The sequence below is a fragment of the Doryrhamphus excisus genome, chromosome 11, assembly GCF_030265055.1.
Source record: "Doryrhamphus excisus isolate RoL2022-K1 chromosome 11, RoL_Dexc_1.0, whole genome shotgun sequence".
NCBI classification, from domain to species: domain Eukaryota; kingdom Metazoa; phylum Chordata; class Actinopteri; order Syngnathiformes; family Syngnathidae; genus Doryrhamphus; species Doryrhamphus excisus.
In genome coordinates, this window is record NC_080476.1 from 9,195,153 (window position 1) to 9,207,321 (window position 12,169).

At 41.9% G+C, this 12,169-nt stretch overlaps 1 protein-coding gene across 3 annotated transcripts; it reads left to right on the forward strand.

Moving 5' to 3' along the window:
• The first annotated feature begins 177 nt into the window (after positions 1–177).
• On the forward strand, positions 178–11,569 carry slc43a2b (solute carrier family 43 member 2b). Of its 3 annotated transcripts, XM_058087017.1 has the most exons (15): positions 180–203; positions 821–1,101; positions 4,298–4,589; positions 4,677–4,732; positions 4,828–4,904; positions 6,637–6,729; positions 6,795–6,928; positions 7,225–7,421; positions 7,499–7,642; positions 7,792–7,809; positions 8,268–8,400; positions 9,167–9,299; positions 9,625–9,698; positions 9,789–9,912; positions 10,738–11,568. In XM_058087017.1, the coding sequence occupies exons 2-15, from the start codon at positions 942–944 to the stop codon at positions 10,897–10,899; spliced, it is 1,797 nt and encodes a 598-aa protein (XP_057943000.1). In that variant the 5' UTR covers positions 180–203; positions 821–941; the 3' UTR covers positions 10,900–11,568. The 3 variants fall into 3 exon arrangements, with proteins under 3 accessions (XP_057943002.1, XP_057943000.1, XP_057943001.1); XM_058087019.1 differs by lacking the exon at positions 7,792–7,809 and having other exon boundaries at positions 178–203; positions 10,738–11,569; XM_058087018.1 differs by lacking the exon at positions 180–203 and having other exon boundaries at positions 792–1,101.
• The last annotated feature ends 600 nt before the right edge of the window (positions 11,570–12,169 follow it).

Consider the following 12,169-nt stretch of genomic DNA (forward strand, 5'->3'; position numbering starts at 1 on the left):
GTAAACGCACAATCGAAAGCTATTGACCTGTTGTTTTTGTTAAGGGCTGTTTTGGCAGAGATGAAGACATCAGTCAGCCAATAGCCCATAGGAGGCGCTCTGCAGTGACCTTGGGTAGGATATATAAAGACACAGTATACATGTATCCACCTCTTGACGCAACAGGGTCTATTGGTAGGTGTTGCTGCATACAAACCTAACAGGTAAGACTTATCTTTGTATATAATAACAATTTAATATAGCTGTATCTGAATTTAAATTAAATTCACATTGTCCTCTCTTAAGGGTTTCATAAGATGCTAGAAACAAAGAAATTTTAACTATGATGACATGAGTTGCTGAATGGTTTGGTCCACAATCATTTGTTTGTGTGGTGGTCAGAGTACAGTAATTGCTGTGTAAATGCTGTGGTCGGATGGGCCTCTAGCTGAGGACATTTAGGCAGGGAGGTTAGAGGGTGCGGGGCTGCGGGGGGACAGTTTGTGAGGGGGCCCTGAGGTGATGGGAGTCCCATTTTTCAGAGTCCAGTTTGGACCAGTTTTGCCCACTTTTTCTTCCCAGCAAACAAGAGAATCCCAGTGATGCCATTATGGGTGCTCAGTCAGACATAGTGGTGATTTCTCTCATAAGAAGCTTATTAACGTTCCAAGTTTGTTATATGAAAATGAATGCTGATGTGCTTTAAACACACATGCAGCACATTCAGTTATCATCAGCAGTTACTGTAATTGCAGTCATAAAAGCTGTCCTTTAGTGTTTTTTTTCAGAGAGAGGCCGCCTATAAAACCTCCCCTTCCCTCTTGTGCCTTTGTCTTCCCAGATAAAGTGATCTCTGATCCTGCATCGGTCAGTCAGCGAGGCAACACAACCAACTCCCTCTCCTCTCCCTCCGTCACCCTCTACACTCCAGCTCTTCACCCCGCTATTTCTCTACCTCCACCATGGCTCCGACTCTGGCCAGAGCGTTTGCCCGCCGCTGGTGGATGGCGGTGACTGCCATCGTTGAGAATCTCCTCTTTTCTGCTGTGCTTCTGGGATGGGGGTCGCTCCTTATTATGCTCAAATCGGAAGGCTTCTACTCGTACATGTGCAACGATGAGGGTGAGTCAATGATCAGTTGGGGTAACACAACACCACCTTGTTCACTGTGCTGAACAAGGGAGGGTTTCTTTTTTACCTAGTTGAATCCAGGTGCATACAATAGGGGGGGTTCTTGACAAAAGTCTTGTATTTTGCATTCCAGGCCACAAGTTGGCGACATTTCAAAAAACACAATACATAAATACACACATTTATTGGACCCTTATTGAACCCCTTGAATTTGATGTGGATTCATTATTGTTTTCATGACTGTCTGTAGGCCGAGTGGTTACCACGCAGGTCACACAGCTAAGAGACCAGAGTTCAATTCCACCCTCGGCCATCTCTGTGTGGAGTTTGCATGTTCTCCCCGTGCATGCGTGGGTTTTCTCCGGGTACTTCGGTTTCCTCCCACATTCCAAAAACATGCTAGGTTAATTGGCAACTCCAAATTGTCAATAGGTATGAATGTGAGTGTGAATTGTTGTTTGTCTATATGTGCCCTGTGATTGGCTGGCGACCAGTCCAGGGTGTACCCCGCCTCTCGCCCGAAGACAGCTGGGATAGGCTTTACTGCTAATATTAGTGTTGTAACATATTCAGGGTATTTCTATTAAGGGTGATTAAGGGCTGTATAATTTAACTTGACTTGATTATAACATACCTACATTGTGTGTGCTCACGTGTGCTCATGTGTGAGCAACCATGGTCCCAGGCCACCCTCTTTCCAAGCATGCTGTGGCCATGGAAGTGAGTATAGATCAGAACATTTAAATTCATCACACAAATCGCACTTTAAGGTGACAAGTGTGCCCAAGCACAAATCTAAACTAAATTATCTGACCGAAAGTTAGTGATTTTGTGTTTTTACATGTACATAAAGCTCAGTATGCAAACCATTCCAACGAGCAAGGGAGTGGCAAAGGTTAATTTAGGACAGACTTACTGACTCTGAACCAACGGTGATACACTGTATTTCATCTTGCCCTATGTCCTGGTTATAGGTAGTGTTGCAGGCAAAAACCGCCTTTTAGCTGGATGTAGTTTGAAAGAAGTTTAACTTCAGGGCACATATAGACAAACAACCATTCACACTCACATTCATACCTATGGACAATTTGGAGTCGCCAATTAACCTAGCATGTTTTTGGAATGTGGGAGGAAACCGCAGTACCCGGAGAAAACCCACGCATGCACGGGGAGAACATGCAAACTCCACACAGTGATGGCCGAGGGTGGAATCGAACTCGGGTCTCTTAGCTGTGTGGCCTGCGCACTAACCACTCATCCTAATTGATTTATTTGTTTGACAATTCTGATTTTGTTAGCGACTGTCGACTTAGCAATTGAAAGTTTACCACGAATGCTGAAAAAATACAACTACATCCTAAAAACAAACAACATATTCAGGCTTAGTGGCTGCAAACCAAATTCAACAGTGTTTCTCACCTTCTTTATGAGGTTGTTTGCACTCTCAACTTTCTATGGCTCCATGGCAGGGTACTTAGCAGTCCCACTCAATACAAAATGCACAATCAACAACACATAGGGTGCTTTCCTGGGGCACTCTGGATCAGCTTTTTACAAACAATATAGTACAAAAAACAAGACTGTGTACGAAAAGTATGTTTGTCAAGTACACATTTCTAGTTAATACTAACAATGATGCCTGGGTGTTCAAGTCTGTTTTTCCACATAGTGGTTGCACAGGAGCCAACCCCTGACCGCAGTAAATATTTCTCCTCCGTGCGTGCATAGGTGACTTCCTGCTGTCATGATACAAACGTCTTATCTTCCCGATGATGTAAGAAGGAGATGACTCCAGCACAAGCTCAGCTCTTTTGAGGCATGTGACAGGTGATAGCAAGACAGAGGAAGGCAGCAGCCAGCACTTTATTAGTTGTATCATGGAAGATGAAAGTCCGCTGATAAAGGGCGGGAGGGAGGTAAAAACAGCCTGATAGGAAAAGTGATGAATCGGAGGGGATGACTGTAACAACAAAATGCAGGAAATGAAGGACAATAATGAAGTGTAGATTGTAATTTGGAGAATCTACTGACTGAAATCAAGGTAAAGTGCTTGTTTTTGACTAAAATAGTAATATATTATAAGTAGGGTTGTCCAATGATTAACATTTTTAATCAGATTAATCACAGATCTTTAATGCATTAATAATGATTAATCAGCCATGCTGCCGCTAAAGAAGTCGTGAGTTAGGAAGGGAGTGATAAGAATATCCTATTCATGTTTTTCTTGAACTTCCTGTTTATTTACGTGTTATTAAGTAGAAGAAGTAGTAGAAGTAGTAGGAAAAAGGAAGTAGAGACGTGGGATGGAGATACAGCACATACATTATATAGTGTATATCCAATTGTACTGCGGTGTGTGTTAAGGTCATAATGACGTTCTAAAACAGTGTCAGCCTCTGAGTGACTGTGAGGACGCTCCACTGTGCTCCACTGTGCTATGACGACACACTCGTCTGACCCGAGGGGTGCTTGCTCTGGTGCGCATGCGTTAATTACGTCAAAAAATTTAACGTAATTAAAGAAATAAATTAGTTACTCCTTATTTGTATTTTTGACAGCCCTAATTATAATTAATATAGCATACATACACACATTTCAGTATATGCATTCTTAAGATGAGCAAATTGCAAAGCATACTTGTTGTTTTAACAATAAAATAAGCACTTCCAAGCAAGGATACTACAATGTTTCCATACATACTGTACGTTCTTGTCAACTAGTTTCACAAAATTGTATTTTCTTTGTTAAACACACAAAATAATTTTGGCCTGAGGATAGGCTCCAGTATATCCGCGACCCTCGTGAGGATAAGTGGCATGGAAGATGGATGGATGGCGTGCATACACTGCGTAGACTTTTAACATCTGGTTTGGCTATTAGAAATGATCACTTAATCAAAGAATTTTTTCTTTAGTAATGAGCAGTAGAATATATGTAAGTTTCAGGAAAATATCAGTTCCCGACTATACAAGGGAAAAGACACACAAATATTTTAGTTTTTGTGATATTTGTCAAATATCTACACAACTATACCAACACAAAAAGGGTTATTTTACATCACAATAACAATAACAAATATAACGCCATGAACTATTTACAAATTTTACATTTGGAAACGAACTACTGTATGTGTGACAGCAAGGATCCAAATATCCACCAAGACTTACTACCTTCCTTACATTTTCAGGTAACAGCTCCAGCTACAACCTGTCCCTGTCGACAACCGAAGCACCTGACGAGTACGCCGACTATTATGACGGGAGCGACGAGGTGGTGGCTCTGGGGGACGGGGTGGAGATGAAGCCCCTGGTCCCCGCCGATGGGCAACTGAGGATGAACGGCTGGCTAATTTGTAAAGAGCAGGATGAGATGTTGAACCTGGCCTTCACTGTGGGCTCCTTCCTTTTATCAGCCATCACGCTACCACTGGGAATCGTCATGGACAAATACGGACCCCGTAAACTCAGACTTTTGGGCAGGTAAGGACAAATCAACATGATCTGTGGTACTGCATACACAAATACTTTTCTGTATACTGTATGTAACTAAATAAATTATCGTTTTAGCACATGCTTTGGATTGTCCTGTCTGCTCATTGCATACGGTGCCTACCAACCAAATGGTGAGTGTGCATGAAAAGTGTTAACATAAAGTATTATATTTGGTTGTTAGTTATTACAGACTGACGATGACCTGTCTGACCTGCTTCATTTGCAGAACTCTCTGTCCTTATCTTTATTGCCCTGACTTTCAATGGCTTCGGGGGCATGTGTATGACCTTCACCTCCCTGACAGTAAGTGTGTGAATGCATGTTTGTGCTGTGTAAACGTATACTGTGCAATAGGACTGTTGGGATTTCAAGTTTCTCATGCATCCGTAACACCACAAATGGACCTAATGCAACTGACTGCCTCGTTTTGAATGTGTTGAGCAGGCAAAAAGCAACTGAATATGTTAAAAACTGGTGAACAGTCGTCCCTGTTCTATCGCATTCTATTGCGATTTTTCCAAAAAGCATTAATTAATAAATCAGGTTGTTTCGTGGTTGAAAAACATATGTGCGTTGAAGCACATGTTAGTTTTTTGGGGGAAAAAACTGCAAAAAAAGTGCAAAATTACATTATACAGTAATCCCTCCTTTATCGTGGTTATTTGGTTCCAGATCCGATTTACAAAGATTCAATATTTAGTATAGAAAACCTGTTTATGACCTCATAAATACAGTTTTTAACATTATTAAAGAAGACTTATAGCTACCTATACATACTTATTACCCAATATAGACATAATACGAGTAAATAAGCCATTTAAGATATAAATAAGACTTGTGCTTGTGTGTGTTCCATACGAGAGATGGTTTTTTGTTGCAGTCTTGTAACCACACACTATGTCTGCAGCAGGCATGGCTATACTACACAGCTCATTAGCATTAAAGCGACAGGCACACAAAATGGAAATATTCCCAGCAGGGCTTACTAAAAGTCCTAAAAGTTTAAATGTCTAAATAACAGCAGCAAAGATAGATTTTGGATGACACGCTTCCAATACATTATTATGGGACATCTGAAACAAACGTAAAGCAGCTGAAAAATACTCTAATATGCGAGCTTGACAGGAAAATAAAGAATGAGGGCATTAGTAAGCTTAATGGAAACACACTAAACAGAAAGCCAATTTAGTTACTTAGTAACACATGAAGCTATTGAGGTGAAACAGAGTACACTGCTTGTCTGCAACCAGTAGGAGAATTGTTTCACCTCATTTGCAGGGTAAAGGACATTACATCAGTTATGGAAAGTTGAGCTACCTCCACTATGATGCAACTATTCTGCTCAGTAACAGTCAGAAACACATCTACACACAGCTTCCAGTCATTCCTTTTTGTTGTTGTCTACTTTTCCCACTCTGGGAATTAAACGAGGCTTACACAGCCATGAGAGGGGAAAAAACAACAACTTTATGAGTTCACAGCAGTGACACCCTTTGCATTCTTGTCCCTTGTTTCCTCCCTTTGCCACAATTGGAGCCTTATAGGGAGTCACGCTGTTCAGAAATGTACCATGGTGATCCCCGCAGAGGGGTTCTGCTCATGTAAATCTCCCTATAAAACATCCCCACCACTGTATACAGTTAATAGGGCTCTGAGGCACTTTATCACCCTGCTTCTATACATTAAATCCCCAGTTTCACTAAATCTCCTTCACAAAAAAAAGCATTCGGTTAATTATTAAATGACTCTACCTCAAGCTGACACAGGCATGGCCTTTAAGGTGTTGGGCAACAGTCAGCTGTGACAACTGGCTCCTCGAAATGGGGGCACCCCTCCACTTTCTCTTCTTCCCCATCTCTTACGTAATTCAATGTGCTTGTTGTTGTTCAGTCTCTGGAAAACAGTACAGCTTGTAAATGTTATTATTTTCGGATGTTTGGTCAACCATTTCCCTTTTCTCTGTTAAATGAGACTTGATGTCAGTATTTTTTTGTTGAAAAATTAAGGTAAAAAAACATCTGTTTGTCTCTCATAGCTGCCCAATATGTTTGGGGACCTGCGTTCCACCTTCATTGCCCTGATGATTGGCTCCTACGCATCCTCTGCTGTCACCTTCCCTGGTGTAAAGGTAATAAGAAACCTTATCAACCAACTCTTACATTCTTTTGACCTTGATTATGTCATTTTGCAAAGGTGATCTATGACTTTGGAGTACCCTTCATCACTATTCTGGTGGTATGGGCCGCCTGTGCCGGACTGGTCTTCCTCAACTGCTTCTTCAACTGGCCATTAGAACCCTTCCCAGGACCCGAGGACATGGATTATACGTTAGTATTGGACATAGCAACACAAAGTACAAAATCCCAGAATAGGCGTATGCATATAACTTGAACCCTGTGGGGCAAACCTCAAATCTGATTGGTTAAAGAAACATCCCATTACCATATTGTCTGAAGTGACATGTGCCATCACTAGTACCTAAGGCCCTGGGCAGATTACATTGCCATGGCAACACATAGAAACATACACATACAGTACATCACATTTAAAAAAATTCTGTCAAGCTTCAGCTTTTTGTCCCACTTAGCAATCGCATCACTTCCATCATTCCCTGCTGTCTCAGGGTCAAGATCAAGTTCAGCTGGCTGGGCTTTGACCACAAAATCACCGGCAAACAGTTCTACCGTCAAGTGACCACAGTGGGCCGCCGTCTCAGCGTGGGCAACAGTTTGACGCAGAAGGATCTGCCCATCAAGGAGGGAAACAAGCTATGTCTCTCCACCATGGACCTGGAGTTGGAGGGCAAGGTCAAGGAGGAGTGTAAGAAATTTGGTCCTCAGTCGTCAACCATAACGTCTCTTTGTGAATCTAATCAGCATTTCTCCTCTAATCTGCAGCCCAGTCATTTCTGAAAAGTATCATCAGCCCCATCTTTCTGCTCAGCCTGGTGACCATGTCGGTCACTCAGCTGCGTCTGTTGTTCTACATGGGGGCCATGAACAGCGTCCTCGAGGCGCTCAGTGATTCCGACCTCAACACAGGTTAGGGTTCTTCATTTTCAGTATGGTACCTAACTTTTTGGACGGTTTCCTGATACATTCTTCTAAGATCTTGTTGAATTGAGTTATGCTTTTTTAATAAATGTTGTTGAATTATTAAAAATTAACTGTTCAATAATTGTTATTTTCAGTGGAAAGAATGGAAGTTGGTAAGATTCAAGATGATCCAGTAATTCTTCTTTTAAATAGACTAGCATTTATTTAACATTTGGCCGTTTAGTATACTGCAAACTCATACTGTTCCGGCTTTTGATTGTTTCTGCTGTCTGGCATTTATTTAACATTTTGCACCCTAACCCCTTCTATACTACTTTTTCTTCCTACCTAATATTTTGCCTGAGAGGTATGTTCATTCAGGTTTAAGTTGAAAACACTATTAATCATTTGTTGTAATGATTAACTGACTTTGCCCTTAAAAGTACACCTTTTAAGCAGGACCTAACCTCCCTTTCATTGTATTATTAGTATTCAATGTTGCTTTGTTTAATATGAGTGTACTTCCTGCTCAAAACTAAACATTAGCTACCTTCACCTTCACAGTCTTCCAACTAATGTCCATTTAACTCCTACAGTATTCTTCTAATACATTGTTTTTTTCTCCTCACAGTGAGTTTGTACTCCTCCATCTTTGGCGTGCTGCAGCTACTCTGCTTGATGACCACTCCTGTGATTGGTCAAATTATGGACTGGAAGTTGAAGGAATGTGATGATGGGGACGAATCAAAGGACGCCTGCAGCAAGTAAGACCTGTTCTTTGACTTTGAGTTGAATACTGTATCATTGAATAGATGAACACCGCCTAGATAGATTGTTCCCTCGTTTAACGCTGGAGATAGGTTGCCAAAATAGCCCACAATACGTAAAATCAGCGAATTAGCTAACTTTACTTGTTTACAATTATCATGTGTTTTAAAGCGGCTGCACGGCGGAAAAAGTGGTTAACGCTCAGGCCACACAGCTAGGAGACTCAAGTTCAATTCCACCCCCGGGCATCTCTGTGTGGAGTTTGCATGTTCTCCCTGGGTTTTCTCCGGGTACTCCGGTTTCCTCCCACATTCCAAAAACATGCTAGGTTAATTGGCGACTCCAAATTGTCCATAGGTATGAATGTGAGTGTGAATGGTTGTTTGTCTATATGTGGCCTGTGATTGGCTGGCGATCGGTCCAGGGTGTACCACGCCTCTCGCCCGAAGACAGCTGGGATAGGCTCCAGCACACCTGCGACCCTCGTGAGGAAAAATGGTATAGAAAATGAATGAATGTGTTGTAAGGCTTGCCAAGGTCCGTGAGTTGATCACAGTTTTTGTCTTGACTCAGCGGATCAAACGCATTATTTTCTCATATAAAATCTGCTCTCAGACAACCTTAACAGTCCTGTTGCAATGGATTCAATGCCCTGCGAATACAATGACCAGGATGAATAATACACATTAAAGAATACATTGTTGACCTAAGATAACATTGTCAAATGCCTGACTCATGAATCACTTTGTTTTTAACCCCAAGGGACAAGCCAAAAACAAAGTCAAGAGACAGAAAGACCCAGAAAGTGACCAACGCCCTGAGAGCATTTGTGTTAACAAATCTACTTCTGGTGGGCTTTGGGATCACTTGCCTGATACCTAACCTCCCGCTGCAGGTAAGTGGTTATTAAGTGCTTTGTCGGAGCTTACCATTCCAAAACCGACTAGCTAAACTGTATCACTTGGTGGAAAAATGGCTACATACATTCCTTCTTCCAAAAAAATCTTAATATAGAGATCCCACATTCCTGAATATATATGAATATGTATATTTACCTTGTTTTTTACTGGTACTTTGCAGTAAAAGTTTAATGAAGCTAGTTTTCATGAGTACTAAATCCCACCATTTTCAGACTTTTTTCAAGGGTAAAATAAGTCTAATACTTATTTTGGCTACATTTGTTTGAAAATCTGATCTCTTCAACTTCCCTCTCCTCTCAGATCGTTTCATTCATCTTGCACACGGTGGTGAGAGGATTCATTCACTCAGCTGTCGGTGGCCTTTACGCTGCTGTGTAAGTGTCCCTGCATTGCACTATGTAAACATTCACATCCTCTTTTGAGTTTTTACTGTGAGCTAAATGTCCTTGGTGTGTTTTTTCCAGGTACCCTTCCTCACAGTTTGGCAGTCTAACAGGCATGCAGTCACTAGTCAGTGCTGTCTTTGCTCTGCTGCAGCAACCGCTCTTTTTGGCTATGATGGGACCCCTGGGGGGAGATCCATTCTGGGTGTGTATTTACTCACGCAAACACACACGCTATTTGCACTTGCAAATACAGACGAATCACCCAAAGTCAAACACAAGCAAGACATTTTTTTAATAACTGTCATACAAGTGTAGACAGAAGTCAACCTTGGGTAAAACCTAGGACATGTTGGAGGGACTATGTCTCTCACCTGGCGTGGGAACGCCTCGGGATCTGGACTAAGTGGCTAGGGAGAGGGAAGTCTGGGCTTCCCTGCTTAGGCTGCTCGGACCTCGGATAAGCAATAGAAGGATGGTGGATGGATGGTTTTAAGATAAGGGCTGTTCATGATAGTGTATGACGGGTCAAACATTTGTGTGTGCATTTGATATGAGTACCGTAATTAATTTGCCATCATTGGTACCTTCGAGGACGAGTGGTTAACACGCAGGCCTCACAACTAGGAGACCCGAGTTCAATTCCACCCTCAGCCATCTCTGTGTGGAGTTTGCATTTCTCCCCGTGCATGCGTGGGTTTTCTCCGGATACTCCAGTTTCCTCCCACATTCCAAAAACATGCTAGGTTAATTGGCGACTCCAAATTGTCCATAGGTATGAATGTGAGTGTGAATGGTTGTTTGTCTATATGTGCCCTGTGATTGGCTGGCGACCAGCCCAGGGTGTACCCCGCCTCTTGCCCGAAGATAGCTGGGATAGGCTCCAGCACCCCTGCGACCCTTGTGAGGATAAGCATTAGAAAATGAATTAATGAATGAATGGTACCTTCTCTGGTGACATGACAAAAAAACACCCTTCTCCATCTTGCTGCTCAGTTACTGTTCACTAATTCAGGTGTTATCCCAACAGGTCAACATTGGCTTGCTTGCTCTAAGCATGCTGGGCTTCCTACTGCCGCTGTACCTCATCTGCTACAGACGGACATTGCACCAAAAGCGGCACGAGAAGGAGAACAATGCCAAGATCTACATCAAAATCAACGGCTCCGACATCCCAGAGGCCTTTGTTTAATTGAAGGAGGCATCAAAGGCAACACGAAGAACGGACGATTCCTGATGACCAATAACTGAACGGTGCCTGAAAAAGGACTAATCTTTAGATACATCATGGTTTTTATACGTGCTGTGCTGTCTTCCACACCACTGTGAAATAGTGAGGTTTAAATAAGCGGGAGAGGAAAAGACTGTGAAAGGAAAGAGGCATCTGCACTCTGTATTCCCCCTAAATCCTCTACTTCTTTTTATTCCCTCGCAGAAGTCCACGTAATAACCGCTCGTTTTGACCAGTGAAACTGCTTCATATTCTCCTTAACCCCCCAAATGAATGATTTAACAATTATTTAGTTAATTTGACATACTTTTTATTTGAAAACACATACCACAGTACTTTGTCTATGTTTGAATGCTGTTCGTTCATGTAGAGACCAAGTTTTCTCACATTTAAGTGGCTTACATTGTTTTTAAGTATGCACTGTAGCATTAGTACTGTGTGTTTAGAGAGTCTTTAAGACTTTTGCTGTCTTTTGTACAAGGGACATCACGCAGTATTTGTATAGCTAAAAGCAAAGTATCCATTTGAATATTTATTTTTGTGTCATGCTCTCTTTAGGTTTTGAAATTTATCAGATGTGCCTTTGAGTCTTTATATAAAGTTTCCCTTTGAATAACACGGATAATCACGCTCATTTTTTAATATTCATATTTAGTTCATTATGTTCACTTTCACTAACAGATGCACCACTTTTTCTGGACAAAATATCACACACACACACATTCCCCAATGCCTTCTGTTGACAAGTAGCCCAACTTTAATTATAACAGTGCTGTCTCAAATGTTCTTCAACTGGCTTGTTAGACCATTTTGTGATCACCAACTCAGGATTTCTGACTACCATCACTGAGGTTCCCATCACTTCTCTTTTCAATTGACCATACTAGGTTTGGGAAACTATTTTTATTATGTTTGCAGTTGCTGGACAGCCATTGGCCAGCATTTCACCCAGGAAGAGTCGAAGTACAGGTGACTTCCTGTAGGAAACACCTGTAGGTCTCTCTGATTTGTAAGTACTGCAACGTATAGATGAGGTTTTGCTGTTTCATGTTATGAGGGCTGCATGGCGGTCAAGTGGTTAGCACGCAGACCTCACAGCTAGGAGACCCGAGTTCAATCCCACCCTCGGCCATCTCTGTGTGGAGTTTACATGTTCTCCCCGTGCATGCGTGGGTTTTCCAGTTTCGAAAAACATGCTAGGTTAATTGGCAACTCCAAATTGTCCATAGGT